Source organism: Brassica rapa, chromosome A08, assembly GCF_000309985.2.
Source record: "Brassica rapa cultivar Chiifu-401-42 chromosome A08, CAAS_Brap_v3.01, whole genome shotgun sequence".
Lineage (NCBI taxonomy): Eukaryota > Viridiplantae > Streptophyta > Magnoliopsida > Brassicales > Brassicaceae > Brassica > Brassica rapa.
The window spans coordinates 818,248-841,167 of NC_024802.2; the positions used below are offsets into that span (position 1 = coordinate 818,248).

The 22,920-nt window shown below is 37.0% G+C and overlaps 5 protein-coding genes across 7 annotated transcripts; 2 read left to right on the forward strand and 3 right to left on the reverse strand.

The window, feature by feature from the left end:
• Positions 1-1,671: 1,671 nt before the first annotated feature.
• On the forward strand, positions 1,672-4,614 carry LOC103832637 (oligouridylate-binding protein 1A). Of its 3 annotated transcripts, none has more exons than XM_033277956.1 (11): positions 1,672-1,974; positions 2,240-2,311; positions 2,390-2,492; positions 2,583-2,659; positions 2,753-2,814; positions 2,901-2,988; positions 3,075-3,150; positions 3,241-3,271; positions 3,468-3,676; positions 3,777-3,953; positions 4,031-4,614. In XM_033277956.1, the coding sequence occupies exons 1-11, from the start codon at positions 1,859-1,861 to the stop codon at positions 4,283-4,285; spliced, it is 1,266 nt and encodes a 421-aa protein (XP_033133847.1). In that variant the 5' UTR covers positions 1,672-1,858; the 3' UTR covers positions 4,286-4,614. The 3 variants fall into 3 exon arrangements, with proteins under 3 accessions (XP_033133847.1, XP_018509304.1, XP_009106944.1); XM_018653788.2 differs by having other exon boundaries at positions 1,673-1,976; positions 2,245-2,311; XM_009108696.3 differs by having other exon boundaries at positions 1,673-1,978; positions 2,250-2,311; positions 4,031-4,285.
• Positions 4,615-5,045: 431 nt separating this feature from the next.
• LOC103832636 (trihelix transcription factor ASIL1) lies at positions 5,046-7,143 on the reverse strand. Its single transcript, XM_009108695.3, has one exon. The coding sequence runs from the start codon at positions 6,192-6,194 to the stop codon at positions 5,265-5,267; it is 930 nt and encodes a 309-aa protein (XP_009106943.2). The 5' UTR covers positions 6,195-7,143; the 3' UTR covers positions 5,046-5,264.
• A 1,847-nt stretch (positions 7,144-8,990) lies between these two features.
• On the forward strand, positions 8,991-10,044 carry LOC103832638 (17.4 kDa class III heat shock protein-like). Its single transcript, XM_009108697.3, has 2 exons — positions 8,991-9,313; positions 9,625-10,044. Exons 1-2 carry the CDS (start codon positions 9,116-9,118, stop codon positions 9,889-9,891), a joined length of 465 nt encoding a protein of 154 aa, XP_009106945.1. The 5' UTR covers positions 8,991-9,115; the 3' UTR covers positions 9,892-10,044.
• Positions 10,045-13,598: 3,554 nt separating this feature from the next.
• On the reverse strand, positions 13,599-15,503 carry LOC103832639 (inactive GDSL esterase/lipase-like protein 25). Its single transcript, XM_009108698.3, has 5 exons — positions 15,199-15,503; positions 15,009-15,124; positions 14,658-14,858; positions 14,293-14,545; positions 13,599-14,071 (listed from the first exon to the last, which is right to left on the reverse strand). Exons 1-5 carry the CDS (start codon positions 15,437-15,439, stop codon positions 13,695-13,697), a joined length of 1,188 nt encoding a protein of 395 aa, XP_009106946.1. The 5' UTR covers positions 15,440-15,503; the 3' UTR covers positions 13,599-13,694.
• A 3,302-nt stretch (positions 15,504-18,805) lies between these two features.
• LOC117127250 lies at positions 18,806-22,708 on the reverse strand. Its single transcript, XM_033276953.1, has 2 exons — positions 22,536-22,708; positions 18,806-22,259 (listed from the first exon to the last, which is right to left on the reverse strand). The coding sequence occupies exon 2, from the start codon at positions 22,257-22,259 to the stop codon at positions 21,207-21,209; it is 1,053 nt and encodes a 350-aa protein (XP_033132844.1). The 5' UTR covers positions 22,536-22,708; the 3' UTR covers positions 18,806-21,206.
• Positions 22,709-22,920: the final 212 nt, after the last annotated feature.

Consider the following 22,920-nt stretch of genomic DNA (forward strand, 5'->3'; position numbering starts at 1 on the left):
GTGTAAGAAGATAAAACATTTAAGAATTAAGTAATCACCCTTGCAATTTAATCGTAATCAAAATAAAAAAATTACATTTTAATCATAACCGAAAGTAAAAAAATTAAACTAAGTACAGACTGGTGTGATTCTTGTCAACTTTTTTACATGTAAAAAATTTAGTTCAAAATTTGTCTGACAAACTTTCTAACGAGTAACGATCTTGTTACTAAAACAAAATCTATTCTATTAAAATAACGATCTTGTTACTAAAACAAAATCTATTCTATTAAAACAACAGTGTGACCCATTGATAAAAGTAGTATCCAACAATTATTTTCATATATCAATATTATTAAAACACAATTAACACTAACTACTTTGTACGCTATATAACTTCCACTATAAACTCCTAAATAATCGGAACCCACTTTTTATATAGCTAAAACTACCGAGTTATTTTAATTAGCTTTCGTTTCTTATGTAATTTAGCCCACGCCATTTTTTAATACAACTAATGCCATATCATTTCATCAAAAAATAACTATCCAGTAAAAAAATATTTCAAACGATGAAGATACCACACCCAATACGATGTCATCTAAAGAAAAGTAAAATATATTTATTTTTATTTTAGCATTTTATTAGAAAGAAAATTAACTGCCATAAATTATACTAATAAACAATATCCTTAGAATTTTATTAAGTTTACATCAAACATGCAAAAATTTGTGATTACAACTTTTTGCAGGTTATTTTAAAAAGCACTAGATTCTAGCTGGTATATTTTTTGTTTTTTTGTAATCATATTATGTTTAACATTAATTTAACTACCAAAAATATACTAAATCAAATTAATATTAAATATAATATGATTACAAAAAAAAATACAATTATAAAAATTAAAATTTTCAAGAAAAATAAAACAAAAATATTTTACATAATTTAAAAGGCGGTTATATTTGTATTTCAATATTTTTACATAATTTAAATGAGTACCCGTATTTGAACTGAATCCGTAATGATCCAAACTGAATCCGAACTAAAATTTATAAATATCCAAATAGGTTTTAATCTCTCATCTAAAGACCAATATCTGAATAGTCGGAATCGAACCCGAACTCTTACCCTTACATGTAGTCTATAATATGATCACAGATAAAAACATAAATATGATTATAAGAAAATACATATATGATACAAAGAAAGACACAAGTACGTATGAAACTTGATTTATTTAATATACTTACAAAAATAATCTATTCTGTTAAATTCATATCATACAAAAATATAATTATACAAACACATAAACATATAAATTATATTAGACAAAATTTTTAAAAACAAAACATATACCCGTCCTCTCAAGGACGGGTCAATATCTACTTATACATGAATTTAAATCGACTGTGCTTGTCTAATGCAAAATTTAGCAAGTTTGGGAGTTGGGCTGGACCGTCACTACTATTAGTTATTGGTCTGGCACGACGGAAACCAAGATTTACTGCGCTGTGACATCAGTTAATTGTCTCTGTGCAAAACTATATTACACTTGTGTACGCACTCTGGGCCTTGGGCTGGGCCGGAAAGAAACATTAAGTGATTGGTCAGTGACGGAATCGAACAGTAACAGCTGCGTGAGACTAGTATATACTCTCTCTGTCTCAGAGAAATCGTCCTACTTCTATATATGGTCACTAGTTTCGTACGGCCCTTTCACAGAGCGTGCAATTTTGTTTTTCTCTTTCCTCTCTTATTTTTCCTTTTTTTTTTTTTTTTTTTTTTCCATTTCTTTAAGTTGATTTCGAACCCTAAGCTAAAGGGAAAAGAGAGGTCTTTTCTCGGGAAACAAAACAGATAAACTGTAAGGAGAGAAAGGATGCAGAACCAGAGGCTGAAACAGCAACAACAACAAGCAATGATGCAGCAAGCGATGATGCAACAGCAGCATCACTCTCTCTATCATCCTAGTCTTATGGCTCCTCCTCCTCCTCCTCAGGTTTGTCAATCGGCTTTGATTCTAAATTAGGGTTTGTTCTGAAAATCCCGATTCGTGGGTAGCTTTGAATCTCTCTCTCTCTCTCTACCTTGAAAGTTTAGAGCTTTCTATTGTGGGTTAGGGTTTCGTGTTAGTGACTCTTAATTTCTTTGTGTATTTTTCAATTTAATTCTTCTGGGTCTTCGATTAAGCTGGTAATGTAGAGTTTCTCGTAGAAAAGATTTGATTTTGCAATGTTGGTTTATGCTCTCTGCATTTTTTTCTTATTCAGATGGAGCCTTTGCCAAGTGGAAACCTTCCTCCTGGTTTTGATCCCAGCACTTGCCGTAGTGTGTGAGTATCTTGTTTGAACAAAACATTTTTAGTTTCAAGATAGTTTTGCAAAATGCTGAGTTTTGTGGGGGTTTGCAGGTATGCAGGCAACATCCATACGCAGGTCACTGAGGTTCTTCTTCAAGAGATTTTTGCTAGCACCGGCCCTGTTGAAAGCTGTAAGCTCATCAGAAAGGATAAGGTTGGAGGAGTCACTCTTCTTTCTATTTTGCTCTAAAACTTCTATCTCGAGCTATCTTCTAAATGTTGTTTTTTTTTTCACTCTTCACAGTCTTCATATGGATTTGTTCACTACTTTGATCGGAGATCTGCTGGTTTGGCTATCATGTCTCTTAACGGAAGGCATCTGTAAGCATCTGGCTTTGATACTTCATGTTTCCTCTTGTTTAATCTGTTGATTCGTTCTATTAGGTTTATTATAATAATAATGGATTTTAACAGGTTTGGACAGCCTATCAAAGTTAATTGGGCGTATGCCACCGGTCAAAGGGAAGATACATCAAGTAAGTTCTTATTAGGACAGATTTGATTACACAAAGAGTCACATTTTGTGTGTTGCTGAATGAGTTTGCTTTCATGAAATGCACAGGCCATTTCAACATTTTTGTTGGAGATCTCAGTCCAGAGGTCACTGATGCAGCACTGTTTGAGAGCTTTTCTGCCTTCAACACTTGCTCGTAAGTTCCGGTCCTTATATCAGCTGCTGTTACTGATTGATTTAAGCTTGTTTGTTTGGAACTAAGATCTGTTAATTCTTATGTAGCGATGCAAGAGTGATGTGGGATCAGAAAACTGGACGCTCGAGAGGCTTTGGGTTTGTTTCCTTCCGCAATCAGCAGGTTTTATAATCTTCAAATCATGGGTGACAGTTAGTTTAACCTCCATTCATGATATTTTATTGATTTTTAATTGTTATATGTAATCTGCAGGATGCTCAAACTGCCATAAATGAGATGAATGGTAAGAATGATTATGATAACAGCTTTTGGGTTTAGAGCTTTAAATGTTCACTTTTGTAAGGATGCATTTAAGTGTAATGATAGCATGGCTAGAGAAGCTTAGCTTTTGTGGTGTTCTGCGTCTAGAATTGAGTTATTTTTATCTTAATATAAGATATGTCAGCAGTGTAATCTATGTTTCTGTCACCTCGTTTCAGGTAAATGGATAAGTAGCAGACAAATCAGATGCAACTGGGCGACAAAAGGTGCTACTTTTGGTGAGGACAAACATAGCTCTGATGGAAAAAGTGTCGTTGAACTTACAAACGGCTCAGAGGACGGTAGAGAGATCTCAATCTCAAACGAAGAAGCTCCTGAAAACAATCCTCAGTATACCACTGTCTATGTAGGAAACCTCGCTCCAGAAGTAAGTTCTCAAACCCTTTCATAGTTTCTCTATATCAAACACAGAGAGACAGCTCTTGGTGGTCTTTTTGGCATGTCGTGACAGTTAGTCAATCTTGCAGGTAACTCAGCTTGATCTACACCGTCTGTTCCATACACTTGGCGCTGGAGTGATTGAGGAGGTCCGTGTCCAGCGAGACAAGGGCTTTGGTTTTGTGAGATATAACACTCACGACGAGGCTGCTCTTGCTATTCAAATGGGCAACTCTCAGCCTTTCCTCTTTAGCAGACCCATAAAGGTACTAACTTCAGTTATGATTTACTTAGAACTGACCCTACTTAGGTCCTAAGCCCAACTCTGTGATAAAATTTGCAGTGCTCATGGGGAAACAAACCAACTCCAACAGGAACACCCTCAAACCCACTTCCCCCACCAGCGCCGGTTCCAGTCCCTGGTTTATCCCCAATGGACCTGTTGGCCTATGAGAGGCAACTGGCTCTAGCCAAGATGCATCCTCAGGCTCAGCATTCTCTAAGGCATGTAAATGCAGCTGGAGCAAGTGCAGCTATGTACGATGGTGGGTTTCAGAATGTAGCTGCGGCGCATCAGCAGCTCATGTACTATCAGTAATAAACTCACTCTGGTCTCTTGGATTTGAGATGCTTTTTTCTTCTTTTTTTTCTACTTAATTTATCACTTTCTTGCTTTTTTTTCTAGACCTTGGTCAGAGTCTTATGTATGTGTGTCTCCTCTCGTTTGAAGTCATTGATTCTATATGTATGCTTAGTTTGTAACCTATGTGTGTACGTGGTTTGCAAGCCAAGCAATAAAAATGACATGTAATAAAAAGGATGTTTGTTTGGGTTCCAAATGTGCTGGGGTCTAGACATGGTGTTTGAGAGAGTAGTATTGTATTGTGGTTCTGTAATAGTATACTTAATCAAAGTATTTTTGTCGCTTACAGTAGCTAGAAAGGTTTTCTAGTTTGAAGCATATACTTAAAATTATAATTGGTTAAATTGAATTTTTAATTCCGTTACTCTTATCATGCAGCATAGTAAATAGTTAAGGAAGGTCCTTGCAAAGCTTGTGATTCATGTCTGACAGAGAGATAATCGCATTATACTAAAACTATCTTCCTTTAAAAACTCATTTATTGCCTCGTGTCTTCCTTTTCTTCTGCGAGGGAAAGAGAGGTAAGGGACAGAGAAAAGCATTGTGAGGTTAATTATTAGATTTAGTTTAATTAAGGAGATTTTAATTATGGATAAAGATGCTGACTAATCAACAGTTTATTCCTAAGGTTACTTTAATCTCTGACTGTTAAGACATGACCCATGTGGGAATATCCTACTGTCTTAACTTATTATCACAAGCTGGAGATTTCAGGTTTATACTAAGAAAAGTTCGATTCTTTAATTTGCCCTTGTTTCAGACAAGATAACATAACAACAACATGATAGATGATGATCACAGTTCTCTAAACCCATCATAAGCTTCTACATTTACATAACCCACAAGGCACAACAACAACAATAACGTTAAATCCTAATCCAGCAATCTAGAGACGTCTTTTAATCATATCAATATCATAATTTGTTTCAAGTTGTCAGCTACTTACATCGCCATTATTCTTGACATTGCGATCATCATCATCATCATTGATCCTTAGCTTCCCCCTCTCTTCCTCTTGATTCTTCTGCGTAATCTCCATCTGAGTTCTCAAGAACTGCATCCTCTGCAACTCCATCTCTTTAACAAACTTCATCCTCTCCTTCTCCAACTCCAACATCAGCTTAATCTTCCCACTCTCCGCCTTCTCATACGCCTCAGTAAACCCAAGAATCGCCTTCGCCACTTCTCCAACTCCAGACTCACCCATCTTCAACCGCTTCGGCAAAGGTTGTAACGGTGGAGGAAGACTCTCAGCTGAGTGCTCAGGTTCAGACTCAGACTCAGTCTCGGAAGCACTCCGTTTCCTAAAATGCCACCGCATCGGACCCGAGCTACGTGCTCCCACCACCGGAGCCTTCCCACCACCACCTCCACCGATCAAAGACTCGAGCTTTTTGAAGAAGGCCCATTTGCTAGGCCCATTCTTGGCCTTCTCTTGCTTATACTTCTTCTTAACCGTATCGATCCTGTTCTTACACTGAACATCTGTCTTGGTGTACTTGCACTGACCGCTCCCGTTCACGATCTCAGCTACTTCGTGCCACTGCTGCTGCTTCAACGTTCCTTTCCCCGGCTCAGCGAACCTATCCCCCCACGCGTTGATTAGAACTCTCGTCGCTTCCTCGCTCCAACAGTCGTCTCTTCCTCCTCCTCCTCCTCCGATTCGTCCGTTTTTGTTCACGGTGACGGAGGGAGTGTGGACAGCTAAAGCCAACGCGTTTCTAGACGGAGACTGAGAGGAGGGAGGCGGTTTTGTTACGGAGGCCACCGTGACGTTGCTTGCGGGTAAAACTGGGGGAGAGGAAGGAGCTGGTGGTGACGAGGAATCTACTGGAGATGACTGAGTCTCGTCTTCTTCCTCCATAACTTAGATCGGAGAAGGTGAAAGATGTGAAATTGGAATGTTTTGTAGATCTGAGATTTTCTCACCGGCGAAGAGATAAGGTCACCGGATGAGTTATCTCCGTTATTGACCCGATTGGTTTTTTGTTAATTGACGAAAAGGCCCATTATTCTTTCCTTTATTAACAACAAGAAAACAAATAATTGAGACGTGAATATTCGCATTGTTAATGGTAAGTTAACTTTTTTTTTTCCATTGTTTTTAAAACTGAACCGACCTAATGATTGAACCGGATTTGACCATAAATCGGTTATATAGCCAGATTGGATCTAATAATTCGTACTTTTTTATAATTAGCATTTTGTTTTCTATCTATTCAAAATATTGATATTACTTTTTGTCAATAAATTAGTAAAAATAAATAAACATTTTAAGCCAAAAATACATAAACATAATTAAAATAAATATCCATTTATGTAATCAGTATAGCTAAATATAGTCATCTAATTAGCCATGCACATGTTATCGAGACGAAACAATAAAGATAGATATATCGAGTCAAGACTATTGAATTGGTACGAGAAAAATTCATCTTGTCGGATCTTGTTACAGTTAGTATACATATATCAGTAGAAGTCTTTAAATTAAGAAGATTTTGAAGTGATTTTACCTTTGGTTTTGCAGCTAACATATTAGTCGTAGATATAATACAAATGAAACCGGTTTCTTAATTTTATTCATCGTTATGATAAATGTTTTCTTAATTTTATTTTAAAACGAAGCATAAACATAAAACGAAAGAAAGAAAATGCACTAAACTAAATTTAGTAGGCCTGGGAGTTTATGTATCTGGTCGGGTTCGGACCGGTTTCTTTCGGGTCCGTATTCTTCGGATCCTAAACATTTGAATTCAATAGGTACTTAGCAATTTTCGGTTCGAGTTCGGATTTGTTCTTTTCGGGTCCGGATCGGTTTGAATCTATAATTAAAATACCTATAAAATACATGTAATTTTTTGGTCCATATCGGATCCGAGTCGAGTTTGGATATTTAGGATCTGAAAAGTACATGACATACTGAACTCCATCAGACGTTATTTGTCATATATATCTAAAATTTTACAAAACTACTTAAATAAAACTATTAATAATTAAAATAAATTATTTTAAACTCTAAATTTTATAATTTAAAGCTTCATATTACTTAAAAAATGTTACAAAATAATAGCAAGTATTGTTAACAAAAGATATTTCAACTAAATTATAAAATAATATATATAAAATAGAACACAAAAAAATCTTAGTTTTGGATATATATGTTTTTAAGTCAGGAACAAATCAGTTCTTATCAGATCGGATCTATTCGGGTCGGTTTTTTTCGGGTCCGGATCTATTCGGATCAGTTCTATTTTTTCGGATAAAAACAAATTTAAACCAAAAAATACTTATAAATTTTTGATTCGGTTTCGGATTAGGTATTTTCAGGTTGGTTCCGATTTGGGTTTTCGGATCTAGATTAAAATGCCCAGACCTAAAATTTAGTGGTTTTCTTGAAGATAACTAAGTAAAACATAATAAAAAAATTTCGGTCTAAAATGGAGAAATTCGTTTAAAATTTAGATCTTTCAAAATGGGAAAAACATAACTTTCATTTAAGCAATTTAATCTCTAACTTTTAAATGTTGTCCATTTAAAACTTTTTTTTTTGAATAAACCATCTTCTCTATTAAAAGAGAAGTACCATTTTTATCTACTAAAAAATAGTCATACTAGAAATCTAAGTCCATATATTCAAATAACATTTTTATTGTTTACATTAGTTTATTTAATGTATAACATTTCTAATTAATTATAAGAATATTAATAACAAATTCATTTTAACTATAAATTTAAATTTTAGTTTTAGGAATAATAAAATCTGTTGAGACAAAATCTAACAAAATCTTTTTAAAATTTTAAATATTCTTTTAATTAATGCAGTGATTAATTTCGCAATTAATAGTATAATGTTATTATAAATTAATTTTAATTACATTTTTTAATATAAATAAAATAATGAAATTATTTGATAATTTTATAAATTTTATAAGTATATTCTACATTATATTAAAATATAAGTAATTAATAAATTACATATTAAAATTATTTTTTTGTGCAAACATATTAAAATTATATTGAATTGGTAAACCAATATATTTTGAAAAAATACTTTCATTAAGATAAATAAATAAAATATCATTTACCGTTTAAAATGATTAATATTCATAAATTATGTAATAATTTTTACAAAAAAAATAAAATTGTTAACATATGTTAAATTTTAATATTTAGAATTATATATCAACTATTTAGTTATTTTTAAAATGACAGTAATATATTATCATATACAAAATAATATAAAATTTTATATTTATAAATGAAATGTTCGTGCGGGTTAAAATCTAGTTTCATATATACGAAAAGTTAACCGTTAAAACGGCTTGATCAACTATCCTTTAGTGTTTATTTATATGATTCATACGTAAGTGATGATGTAGCTATTCTTTAGTTAGGTAGGTTGTCTGAAGTCTCTCTCAAGACTCAACTAAAATAACAGTGAGGTGAAATTGACTAATTTGTGTATAGAAAAAGCTAAAATGCTGGCCCAAAAATGAACAGATAGAAGAAATAATTCAGATCCAATGAGCTATATAGCCTCATAAGTCATAACCTTTACAGCCCAAGAAAACGGGACTGATGAGGTTGAAGCATCTTATAGTGTCAGGTCAGTGTCTACCATTATTGACACGCGTAACCACTCGCACATTCTAGATTTATCCATCTGGAACTTTCCAGCTTATTGGTTCATCTCTCTTTATAAGTTTGGAGCTAAGCATAGTCACTCTAATTCAAAACGAAGCAGAAGCCAACAATCACAAGAAGATTCAATCCGCAGTCTGAGAAATGAGTGCTGTCGCGATCAACCACTTGTTCGGTTTGCCCGAGACCATCGAGAAGCTGATCTTCCCGACTTCCCGCTCCGGTGAAGGTAACGAGACTCGAGGAGGAAGCAACAACAACATCCCAATTGACATTCTTGAATCTCCCAAAGAGTACATCTTCTACGTTGACATCCCCGGAATCTCCAAATCCGACATCCAGGTATTGTTACGGTTTAATATGCTGAACCTAAGTTCAAAAAAAAAAAAAAAAATGCTGAACCGACCGGTTTAATATGCTGAACCGACCGGTTTAATATTCTGTTATTGGTTTATTAGTTTGTTACCACTCTTTCTTCAGTATAAGTATAAGAAGAGTGATCATTGTAACCGTTTATTTTAATCAGAAATTAAGGTATTGTAAAATAGAGGGTGTAGAATAGATTAGTCGGTTTAGTATGTTGAACCGACCGGTTCGAAATTCTGTTATTGGTTTATTAGTTTGTTACAACTCCTATGATTTTTTTTGAATAGGTGACTGTAGAGGAAGAGAGGACGCTGGTGATAAAGAGTAACGGGAAGAGGAAGAGAGAGGATCATGACGAGAGCGAAGAAGGATGCAAGTACATAAGGCTCGAGAGGAGACTTCCTCAGAATCTCGTGAAGAAGTTTCGGTTGCCTGAAGATGCTGACGTGGAGGCTGTGGCCGCTAAGTATCAAGATGGAGTTTTGACTGTTACCGTTGGGAAAGTACCGCCGCAGCCACCGAAGTCTAAGACGGTTCAAATCGCGGTTTCTTGAACCGGTTTAGAAAGCAGACCAGTTGGTGTACGTGTTTTGTAGTTTGTAAAACTGTGTTTGTGTGGTCTGTAAAAGCCTAATGGATTTCACGGTCGTGCTGTATTAAATTAAGATGGAAGGGGTAATTATAAAAAAAAAAAGACTCGAGCGCCATAATAGTGACTTATGGGTTTGAAGTACCGTAAGTACTACTTTACAATGTCATTCTTCGCAGGACACAAGGAAACATGAATTACCGTAAGTACTACTTTAAACATTTTTGTTGTTCTACAAAGGGCAATTATCAATAATAGCACCTTTTGAAGTTTATGTCTCAAAAATAGCAATAGAAGTAGAAAGTCACAAAAATGACATTCATTCAAGGGTAAAATATCCCTAATACCCTTGGTTTAAAATTAAATAAACAAAAAAAAATAAATAAAAATAATTAAAATAAAAATTAAAAAAGAAAAAAATATTTTTTTTTTATAATTTCAGATTATATGTTTTCAGATTCGAAATTTTTATAATTTTTTTTGAAATTTTTTTTTTCGAAATTTTTTTTTATTTTTTTTTTCAAATTTTCTTTTTATAATTTAAAAATACTTTTTGAAACTGTTTTTAAAATTTTTATTTTTTATTTTAGTATTTATTTTTTATAAAATTTTAAACCCTAATTCTAAAACCCCACCCCTTAACTCTAAACCCTAAAATTTGGATTAATTAATCTAAGGGGTATAAGTGTATATTTACCTCTTTAATGAAACCTATTTTTGTGACTTTGAGCCTTGAGTGCTACTTTGGGAACAAAAACTTGGTTTAGTGCTATCTTAGTCTTTTTCTCTTCTACAAAATATGTTTTAAAAGATTTTTAAGGTACTTTCCTTAATTAATTTAATAAGCTATATATTGTAAAAAATATACGAATTTAGAATATTTGATTGATTTTTTTTTTTTTGTCAACAGAATATTTGATTGATTAAATGTTAATATTTCATACTTATTGGAAAATATATAATGAAATAATAATAAATTTAATTATAAATATTTCTTATATTTTTAAAATGTGTAAAAATTGTAAAAATTTATTTTTTAGAAACAAAAGGAGTATTTATAATTAAGCGTTAAAAATATAGACAACTACTTATTAAACATGAATTACCATAAGTATGTGTGATAATTTTTTGTTGTGATTAATTAGGGTACTCCTTTACGAATATATCGTGTTGCGGTATTGGGTCGCACAACGCGTACGGTTGCGGTTTTCCTAACGTGCACCCGAAGTTATGCGAGTATCAAAGATCTTATCTTTACTTCGACGCACGTCATAACACAGAGAAGGCACAAGAATCATTCGCACATCTTCTTTTTGGAGCCGACCCAAACGTTGTCCAACCCATTAACATTCGTGAGCTAATTGCCTATCCTGTTAACGAGGATATGTCTGAGTTTTGGAAAGAACCAGTGGGGGATATTTTATTGTTAGATGATGGCATTGATGTCAAGGTGAGTGGATCTATGTAGCTCGTCTAGTTTCGAGCTTAATATGTACTGTACTCTTTATGATCAGGCGCGAACTGAGCGTTATGACTGTTCTTGAGACTTTAAATAAAATGTTTTCCTCTGTTTTTAATTAAGTGCATTCTTAATTTTTTGTTAAATGTATTAGAGCAACCAATCCGTATTGATAGTACTTCACCATAGTTTTTTCACCAAGTATATTAATATTTAGTTAGATAGTCTCTCAAGAAATTGATAAAATTTTCCATAATTATTTTGTAAAAAGCTTCCAAGTAAATATTAATATAGTTGATCATAAATTTATGTTAAGATGTTTCTGATGTAGATGCTTTTTCTGAATTGAGATTGTAGACTAATTTATATTAGTATATTGAATAAAATTAAAATATTTAAGTAAATTTCAATATTTTCGAAAAGTTAAATTACTTAAAGAATGATATTTGTTATGAAATTTCTCATGAACATATCTCATTTGGGATACTTTTTCATTCTTTTTTAACGCTCGATAATTATGCTATTACAACTATTAGAAATAGTACCGACGATTCTACAGCAGACAATTCTACATGTCGTATGATGATTCACGCCTGACTGTATCATCTGAGCCGCCCTACGGGATCCACGCTTGACAGTACTCCTTGCACCATGCTGCAGATCTCTTTTCTTTCTTAATTCGCATAATTCCGCTTTCTCTGGAATTTGAAACGCAGACTTCTTGGTGTAGAAACATTAATGAATCTTTGGTCAAACCACTAGACTAAGAGAGCTTCCACGAGAGATACTTTTTCATTCATCTCTCGTATTTTAAATTTCCTTTATAATATTTAAATAATAATTGAGTAAGAAATGTTTTTATGGGAACACACATTTTGTCACCATCAAAAAAGCAAACCAACCTCTAACAGTTAAACGCACAAATTAACCCTTTTATTTTTATTACAAGTAGTTGTCTATAAAATTTCAAAAAAAAAGTAGTTGTCTATTTTATTTAGGCCTTGTTAGGGCTTATTGACGCACCAAAGATAGGCAGTGTATCACACAAACTTACTTCTAAAGTATTGTCTGGAAGACCCATTATTGACGATGTTCTAATGTATGAAACGTCACTAACAATTGATACTGTTATAATAGCATTTCTGATCTGAAACTTCATTTATCTGTCCAGGGAAAACTGGTCTAAGCAAAACAGTTCCTACAAGTGAAATCCCTATTTGTGGTATATGTTGAAAAGGTTAAGATAATTGATTTGGTTATCTATGTTATTAAAGTGTACTTAATTTTTTGGCCACACATTAAAAAAAGTTTTAGAGTTAATCATACTTGAGCATGAATAGTAGAAGGATATTGAAAAATGATTCGCGATATCATGCGAATGAGACCAAATTACGAATAAAGATCGTGTGATGTTTGTATGACAAATAAACAAATCTTTCTGGTCTCCAAAAACCACCGCTGGATATAAGACCCACGGGCCGAGTGAGAAGATGTAGAAGATCCATTAGTGGTGAACAATTGGAGTATTATAATTACTGTCTATCATAAGTGTATCTCATGGGATAAAATAACAGATCCAAGCTCAGGAACTGTTGAAAATGTATGGTTTCCGTCAGACCTCAGTCAGACCAGACTGTTCACCTTGTAGATTTTTTTTTAAATTATCCTAGAAGTTTCGGACCTAGGTCCATAATGTACCATAACTCTGAAGTGTGTTCTTAAAAATTCTGATTTAATAGTGTGTACTAGAGGTAGTGTGAAACCGGCGCACAGAAAAAAACAACTTCTTTGCATTACCATTAAACCACCAACACCTACTTAGTAAAATGTTCTAGATAGATAAAACTAAAGAAGGAGGTTTTAACCATTCAAAGACATTCACCAGGTCAGTTATGTACAAGAATCCCCACACAATATGTTTTCTTTTGTGCAGTGCCTTCATTTTCAGCATCATGCTAACCTTGCCTCAATTTTTTGAATAAAATGCTTAATCACTGTCTTTAATCTTTTGTTGATTACTGCAAGCTGCAAATTGGGATGATCCACCTATCTCCTATCCTTGTCGGTGTTCCTTCGAAGCCGCTCAACAGGCAATGTACCTTTTCAGGCAACAAATACGCTCTAAATAGCTTGTATTCATGTCTAGAAGACTAATTACTGATACTTTTCTAATAGCTCCATGAAACGCAAAATTTTTATCCACCTATCTCCCATCACTCTAGAAGCTGATTATTTTATTGCAAAACAAAACAAAGATTGTTTGTTATTACAGCAGCTCCTGGATTTGATTACATATTGAAACACAAATCTTAGATCAGAAAGGAGACAGCTTTACCATCTTGATAAAGCCACTGATTCTCCATCTCCGACTCCATCATCTTGATATCATAAAGTGACTCTATTTTGTTCTGCTTCGGGCTCATGGCAGCCATAGCCTCCTGTATGTCAGCTAACATGACCGTAGTGTTCAAAGGAAGGAAAAGAAGCTCCCTGAGATTGTTCGGTCCAACCACTACCGGATCAGCCCCCCACATCAAATGCCCAACTTGAAGGTTCCCTTCTTGCGTCAGATGCTTACCGTCAAAGAAGAGATAGTCTTCAGGCTTGGAGCATACATTGTTAGTGGAACAACTAGTTCCATTGACAGAGCCAGTTCCACAACAAGCAGCCATTCCCGTCTCAAATGCTGCAACATAAACGATAAATGTAACCAAATGGTTTTGTACTACGATGATGGGATCACTAGAGCCTGCCATTCTATACTGGGACTATAGAAAATTTAGTAATCTTTTTAATAATTTGGAGGTTATATTTATTTAATTTTTTTTTAATTTTGGGAATTATATGTCAATGTTTCACTTGAATGTGCTCGTGATCGTCCATGAGAATCACATTGAAAAGACTTACTGTAAGTCTTAGACTTGATAACTCTGTGTTTGATGGAGCTGAAGAAGTCGTAAAACGAGTACTGGAAGCCACTGAGTTGTCTCGAAAGTTCAACCAAGAGCTGCAACAGCTTCTTGTTATGCAGCTCAGCCATCTCCGAAGGCAACTTCACGCACTCCTGTACGTTTCCGTTTGCTTGTTTCACGGCTGGTAAGCAACCCAACGGTGCCAAGTTATGCAACGCAAACTTCCTGCCTCCAGTCCCGTAAATCACCTGAAAAGATCCAGTAGAGATGAGAGAAACAACCCCCAAAATAATTAAAAAAAAAAAAAAAAAAAAAAAAAACCCCCAAAATAATTTAGCTTCTGTTATTTTTTTGTTTTACCTTTAGTTCTGCTTCTATAGCGGTGATGACTCGATCCACAAAAGCTTGTTTCTGATCATCAGAGGGGTTTGGATTGTTCTTGGCAAACTTCAAGTAATCATCAGAGCCGATGTAGAACAAGTAGACAGCTTCAGAACGTGCTTGAGCTGACCACTTGTTCTTGTTGTCCGAGAACTTGATCACTTGTTGTGAAAATGTCAACTGTCGGAAAAATGAAACAGAGATCTAGTCGAACTTAAACTCCTTCAAGCGTTGACCTAATCTGAGATCTAGAGTTCTTCACACTTAAAGTAGTCTCTATACTTGGATCACAAGTTATGTGGATTAACTTTAAAGCAAAAAAAAACTGACCGTCTCCGGAGGGGAGCCGAGGACGGTGGCGTCGGCGATGGCGAAGTTAGCGCCGTGAGAGAAGTCCGCCGTGCCGTTGAGTATCGGAGGGATGTGAGGAACACCCATGAAACTAGCTGCTTAGAACAGAGGACAAGATCAGATTAAACTTTAGCAATAGATTTCATGTTTGATGAAGAATATTAGTTACCGAGGTAGTCTGGAACGATACGACCGTCGGACCACCGTCCCGTAGGTTCTCCGACAGTCATTCCGTAGGGAGGGAAGCTGGCGTCGACACGGTTCGAAGAGACGAACTGTTTGTTGCCGGCGTCGTAAAGACCATCGCCGAAGACGAAGAGCGTCTGGGCCAAGGAGACGGTGGGGAAGTGGGGAAGAAGAAGAAGTGATAAGAAGGAGAGAGAGAAGAGGTGAGGTGTGGGATTCGCCATTGAAAGAGGGTGAAGCTCTGAGAGAAACTGAAACCGACGTTGTTTTGTTTGATCTGAGTTTCTATGGACGGTGGTTGGCTAGTTAAAACTACTGTGAAGCCACGTGACCAACGTTTTCATTTGTGTATGAAATTATTCATATATTTTCTAGTATTTTTTTTTTCATTTTTCATTTTTCGATGGCATTATTAACCATATATAAAAAGTAAAATTTTCAAAAGAGTTTTTTTTTTTTTTTCCGTCAAGGTTTTTTTTTTTTTATTATTGCAAAACGAAAAACAAAAGCCCGAACCCAACAGTACTGGACCCGGGTCCAGCAATATGTTACAAACCAAAAACCCACAAACAGTCGGGCAACCATTCAAAACATAAAACGGGCCTGCAGCCCACCTCACTCAACTCGAACTAGGCGGCCCAGACTTCTCCTTTTGGCCGACGCGTCAAGGAGACGGGACGCGTGTTGAAATCTCATCATCAGCACGACACGCGTCAACCGATGCCTCAACCTTACCGTCACCTACGCGAGAACCCGCCTGAACACCGCCACCGACACCCTCGTTACGCCGGAGCTCGAAACCGGAGAGCCTCCAACGTCACCACTTTTCTTCAGCTTTCTGAACTTTCTGCGGAGAGCATCCTCGATCTCATCGAGATCTCATCCGTCTTACGAGAGCCGTGACCCACAGCAACACATACAACACACGCTATACCCGATCCAAAAAAAACGAAACCACCACTTCTCACCACTAGAGCCGGCGACGCAAAGCTGTGTAAGCCTTCACCCTCCGGAGACAAAACCGACGAGACGTTGCTGAAGAAGCCAACCATCTCCCGGAGACTTGAGCCGGCGACGGCGGAGCTTTAGTAGCCTCCACCTCCCGAAGAATAACTTCACCACGCTTTCACCTCCACACGACCGCGCCTTCACTCCAATAACTCAGCCACCGTTGATGACGGTTCGCTCCTCGAGCTATCGTCTCCGGATGAGAGTCAATCAGGGCTCGGGCAAAGCGAATCAGGGGGAGGATGACGAGAGAACGACAAGGATACGGACTGCTTAATCGGAAGGAAAAACCAAGAGGTTCCGGCGACGGCACGCGCGCCTACGCGTCGACCGCTCACCGGAACCAGATCTACTTTCTCTCTCTTAAGTCTCTCTCAAATTTTCAAAAGACTTTAAAATATGTTTTTTTTTCCACCAAAACACACACAAATAAAAAAAATGACCAAAAGATGTTTTATTAAAATACAAAAGACATCTCCATCCTTATTTTATAGATATACAAATATAAATAACTAATAAAAAATAAAATATTTTTAGTATTTTCAATAATAAGTTTATGAATTTTTATTTAAAAAAAAATCTTTCAAATTTTTCTTTTTTTTTCAAATTTTTTTGGAATTATTTTTAAAAAATTTAAATATTAATTAAATAATTTATCTTTTAAAATTCTAAACCCCACCCCTAAAACCCACCCTCCAAATCTAAATTATATTTCTATATTTGTGAACATTAAATGTATAAATGTTTATTTACTACATATTTTAGGGTTTGTTGCAAAAATGACTCAAAAAATCAAAGTCAAACACAAAATTAATTCTTCACTTTTTTGGAACTTTCATTTTTTCTATTCACCCCAAACGTTTGGATTATTTACGAAAATACCGTTACTTTTTTTTTTAATTCTTTTTTTAGAAAATGAACATTTTACTATATAATCTTCATCTCTGTTCAGTATTTACAGTATTGTCATTGACATCAATACACTAATCACCATCAAAATAAAAGCTAAAAGCTATGTTTGACCAGTTTGACTAATCCTAATTATACAAAATATATAAAGCTATCTAAATTTTCCAAAACTACAAGAAATACCAGAACAAACGAAAATAAAATTATATAAATAGAATTATTATTTTATAATTATTTGAGTATGACCCAAATTACATAAATACTTAAATGTTTTCATATTTTCCAATTTTACTATCTAAACCAAACCAAAACAAACAAACAAACTTATCAAGATTACGTAAATAAGTTAACGAACTTTTATATTTTAATCAAATATTTGTCTTGTACCTCAAATCATCTTTTAAACAATCAAGCATTATTTTATATAGTTTGTTCTATGAAAATTACATTTATCTTCTTAGATAATGCATGGTTAGCAGTTACGTCATATCTTGGAAAAATGTCATTTAATTCATCAACTTTCAAATTTGGTTGAAAAATGCATTTACTTTCACGTGGACCATTTAAAGCCTCATCTTATTTTGACTAGCCGTCTTAACCTCTAACATATTTTGACTAAGCCGTTTTTAAGACGTTGTTAAAATGGTTAACATATTGAGTTAACGAGGGTAGTCTTCTGTCTCTAGTCCTGTCTCTAATCTCTGCTAAGTTCATACGATGTCGTTTTTAAATTTAAAAAAATTGTACAAAACCCGTGAATCAAACCCAACACCAAAAATACACTTGTTACAAAGCTGAGCCATTAGACCAGTATAGTTCCATTGACTTGTATAGATACTAATAGTTATTATTATTAATCCTCCAAATCATCTTCTCTCAACCTAAATCCCTAATTAGTTTCTGAATCTATGGGCCAAATCTTGGAGCTCATCGGTGTCTCATCCTTAGGTTGATTCACTCCCTTCAAACCAGAGTTGAAGACTTTATTTAGGGTACACGAGCTACGGACGTTGATACACTAAAAATGAATCCTTGCTACTGTCAAGTTAACAGTGGTAATTGTAATATTTGAGATTCAATCCAGAGGACCAGTTTACTCTTTACTCTTATGAGTTCAATGTCAAGCTGAGAAACAAGTGGGTTTTGAGAATTAATTGCGACAAAAGTAACAAGAATGCCTAGGTAATTTGAATTCAATTTAAATGAAGCTGGCTTAGGGTCAATAATTGGATGTTACTTGCAGAACTGAACAACTATTCAAGTGCGATGAAATGCGATCTAGAACTCAGATCACTCAGCTGGAACAACTCACTATCGTGATCTTGATCCCTATGCGAGTCGGTCTTGAATCCTAAGCTCTCGCTTGGAACAAGACGCGAAAGCAAGCCTTAGATGCGAGATCTGATTAGTTCACTTAATACCCTAATATCTACTCTCGCTGATTAGGGATACTAAGCTCATTCAATATAGGTCGACTTATCTCCTAACGGTTAGCTAGAGGATTAAATCATAGATCCGACATTAAGTGATCAGTTCAATGCAGGCAGTAAGATCAATATGAATGAAGATAGTTGAGATCACTTATTTGTGTTCAGTTCATGCGGCTAACACCCTACAACCCTAAGCAAGCTTTGCCTACTACTCAATCATTAAGCAGGATGACACAAACAAGATTTCTGAATAATACTGCATATAAAATAAGTAAAAAGACAAAGGGTTCAGGGAAGTCTTCTCGTGAGAATGAGAGATGGAGCCTTCTCCCTTACAAGTTGCGTGAAATCCAAAAGAGTAATCTAGGTTTCTTGTAAAACTCGTGTGTCCTCTTAGAAAACGATAGCCTCCCCCCTTTATAAGGAGGCGCTGGTGATAGGAGAATAAGAGAAAGAGAAAGTCGAAACTAGGGCAAACTCCAGAATAGGAAGTTTCCTTAATGAACGGGAGCAGTCTAATGCTTGATCTCTTCGGGAGCAACCCTTGGGTTGTTCTAAATGACTGTTCCACGTTGAATCCTTCGAAACAGCATCAGACTTCCTGAAACTCTCTCCTTTACTCTTTCACCTGTTCCCAACCTAGAATGATGTAAATTAAACACGAATTAGGACTGAAAATGAGCTCAAAGTGCACATGTATTGGTATTAAAAACACCACATATCAATTCCCCCAGACTTAGATCCTTGTTTGTCCTCGAACAAGACCAAGCCTCAAGAGCAGGGAGAAAGGTTTGAAGGAGCGGGAACTCGCTTTGTCTGAATAACCATGCTCTTACCACACATCTCTGAACCATACAAGCTGTAGAATCAGATCGCACACCCTTACCAGAACACCCCACGATTGCTGTTCGAAGATCAGCTCCGTACTCTGTATCTCATACCTGAAAAGGTTGCACTATCGAGACAAAACTCCTTTAAGAATCATTTAAGAACAGCGTGAGCTTCTCATTACAAGCACTATTCAGGGTAGACGGGTTGATAAGGAATAGGCTGTTTTACGGTGGAGCTGAGAGTGTTTAGGGGTTACCGTGTTTGAGTGCATGCAGGATATCGCGCAAAATAGCAAGAGAGGACGGATCTGTTGAAGCCCACAACCCTTACTCATCTCTGCCTCACGGATTAGATTGTTCTACAATGTGGATCAATCGTGCCACTGTTCTCCAGCTCTTGACTTCTTTTTATTCCTCCAAAATCTGCGCCCACTTCTTGCTCACCCTTTTCCAGCAGCATGCATCTCGAATCTACCCTTCCATCATAAATAAATTAAAGCATTCGTTTTTTTTTTTTTTTTTTTTTTTTTTTTGAGTGGAGATGGAGGGAGGTATCGGGACGAATGTTTTGCAGCCGCTGGGGGTCTATCCTCTGTTTCTCACGGGGTGCCATTGTTCCATGCGCCTTCGACTGTTCCTTTCTTTAAGGATTGATCTTGTCGACTGTTCCTTTCTTTAAGGATTGATCTTGTCGACTGTTCTCAATCTGCTTGTTCTTCTCTCTGAGTGTCAGGCGTCAACGAGTAAGGGGCTGTGTCAATCCTATCCTCTCCGGCCCTTTTGCACATATCTGCACATATGACATTGAAAAACAGAGTGCATGAGGGTGAAAATAAAGGTTTAGGTAGAAGGTTGGAACTAGCTAAAAATGAGCTAGCCGCTCAGGATCAGCAAGATTGGTAAAAAGAATAAGAAGCCCTGAGCGTTGGTCTCGTTTCCCTGATCTAGTGCCCATAACAAGAAGAATTTCAGTCAAGATTAGGTTCAAGTTGGGTGGAGTTGAGTCTACCCAGTGTAACCTGATCGGATGAGAGCTTCTGGAGAGTCAAATGAGATGAGTCAAAGGGTGTTCCAGGTCCAAGTATGGGCTCTTTCATCACTGCTAAGGTCACTGGATAAGAATGTTAGAGCACGAGGTGGTTAAAAGAATATATCACAAGGTCCTAATTCCCACAAGAGTTTTAACTGACTCGATCCTAAACTGACTCGATAAAACATCAAAATGACGCAAGGACTGACTCAAAAACAAAGAAACAAAGAAATAAAGTTTCAGCACCCAGTGCTTCCCCCAGACTTAATCGACACCATCCCTGGTGGAAATGAAGCTGAGGTCAGCCAAAAAGCAACACAGCATAAAACAAAATAAAAAATAAAAAGTTCAGATGGATAGAACAATGGATAGAGGATAGTCCTTGCGGACTCAGTCGGACTCGCCGCTCTCGGCTGGGTCAAAGGATCGCCTGTTGCGCGAGCGATGAACCTCTTCTGAAAAAGGGCCAGTTCCCATGGGCTCCTTGCCTGGTCGGTGGGATCTTGGTGGTCGATCTGTCGTAGACTGGCGCTGGGCGCTCCCTCCAATGCATCCCCCAGTGACGAGGTGGAGTATCCTCCGCATGAGGCTGTTGTTCTTTCGCTGCGAGTCCACCATCCAGCGTCTGTAAGCTTGATCATCGGTTACATCGGCGAGCTCTCCTAGGTCGTACGATGGGTCGGCTTCAGGGGTGATGTCCTCAACATCATCCATGTCTTCGTCAGGGACCGCAGCACGTGGATCAGTGCAAAGGAGCTCGGGGGGAGGAAGAAACCGTATGTTCTCAAACACGCTGAACCTGGTGATCTCGGGGTGAGGCAGTTTGGTGAATAGCAGTTCCGGCTTTATCGTAAAAGCTGTAGGTCTCTTCATCTCGCATGATGTGGCACGCCATTAGGTACCTAATGTCGAGGTACTGGACCTCCTTGTTGACGCTGTATTTGGTGAGATCAATGTCGAAATGCTTGAAAAGCGGTGTGAGCAGGCTGCCGCTCCTGTCTTTCTTCTTCGAGCCGTGCATAAGGCACTGTCGCCGCTCGCATATCATGGTGATGAAGTTGAAACCGGGATTCGTCTTAACCCTTTGAATGGGAATTCCGGAACCAGAGGCGCGAATTTCATCCTCAATACCAGTGTACAGGGTTTGCAGCTCCCCGTTGGTGACCTTCGATGTCAGATCCTTGGCGAACAGGAGGTTTGAGATGATCTTCGCGATGACACGAAGCGCGGGGTTCCGAATCTGCGACTGGTAGACCTTCCCTGCTGTGAAGTTCCCATTTGCAATGCAGTCCCAAAAGGCGTTAGAGGGAGAGAACTTTTTCGCCACCGCTACCCCCTTCGGTTCAGCGGCCATCTCATAGATTTCATTGAGCTTGTCGAGGGACAAGCGACAGTACTCTCCATCCGCCATGAAAGAGAACGAGCAGTTGGCGTAGGAGGGTGCGTCGGAATCCTCGTAGGTGATCGTGGCCGTGGCGAGCATCTGGCGAACAAGGTCTGGATAGAGCTCGTGCGTTGTGTAGCACAGAGGAGCAATCCCGATGGCGTGCAGCGTTTCGAATACATCCTCGTCGATCCCAAGATCAGCCAAAGTTTCTGTGTGGCAGAAACGAGTGGGTAGCATGTCAACTCGGAGGAGGGCGTTGTAACGAGCTGCTGTCCCCTTATCCCACCCCTCGCAATTGAAGTCCAGGAGCAATGGGCTGTCGAGATCAATCAGTTCACCCTCTTGCTCGCGGGGCCATGGGTAGGAGGCGGACGTTTGTTGCTGCACTTGCGGGGGTGGCGTGCTGCACGTGGCTCTCGTTCGCTTGGCGGATTGCTTAGTTCTTGCCATCTACAAGGCAAACAAGATCAAGCATTAGTTCTATTATGTCACACAGAAGAAATGGAATCGAGGTATTCCCATCTCTCCTTGTGCGAACTGCAAACCGCTGTTCACTTCAACAAATTTCAAATCAAATTCGCAATCGTGAAATAGGAAATCGCATATTCTAAATCAACCCTAACAGCACGAGGGGGGATCGATATCAAGTGGTTAAACAAGAATCGATCTATGAAAGCGGTTTAGAAATGAATTTGCAAACCGAGTTGGAATTGTCGGGCCTTTCACCTGTGGAAACTGGTAAAGTGATCTGCAAAAACAGAGAGAACTCGAGATTCCAAACGAATGAGAAGCAAAACCACTTAAAACGGTTGAGAATCAAAGATTTGGTGGTTTGTTTGGAGAGAATCGCAAGTGGGGGATCAGTGTACGGCGGACTGAAAGGGAAAGTGAAGGGTGAAGCCTTAAATAGGCAAAACCCTAACTGTTCCCGAAATTATTCTCTTTTTTTTTTTTTTTTAAATTTTTTTTTTTTGTTCGGAACACTTACCTGGAACAGTCGATGGGTTGTTCTAACAGAAGAACAGTCCGTTGGTTGTTCTGAGTGAAGAGTCCGATTTTCTTTTTCTGCAAAATAAATTAGAAAAGGAAAAGAACAGACTATGTAGACAAT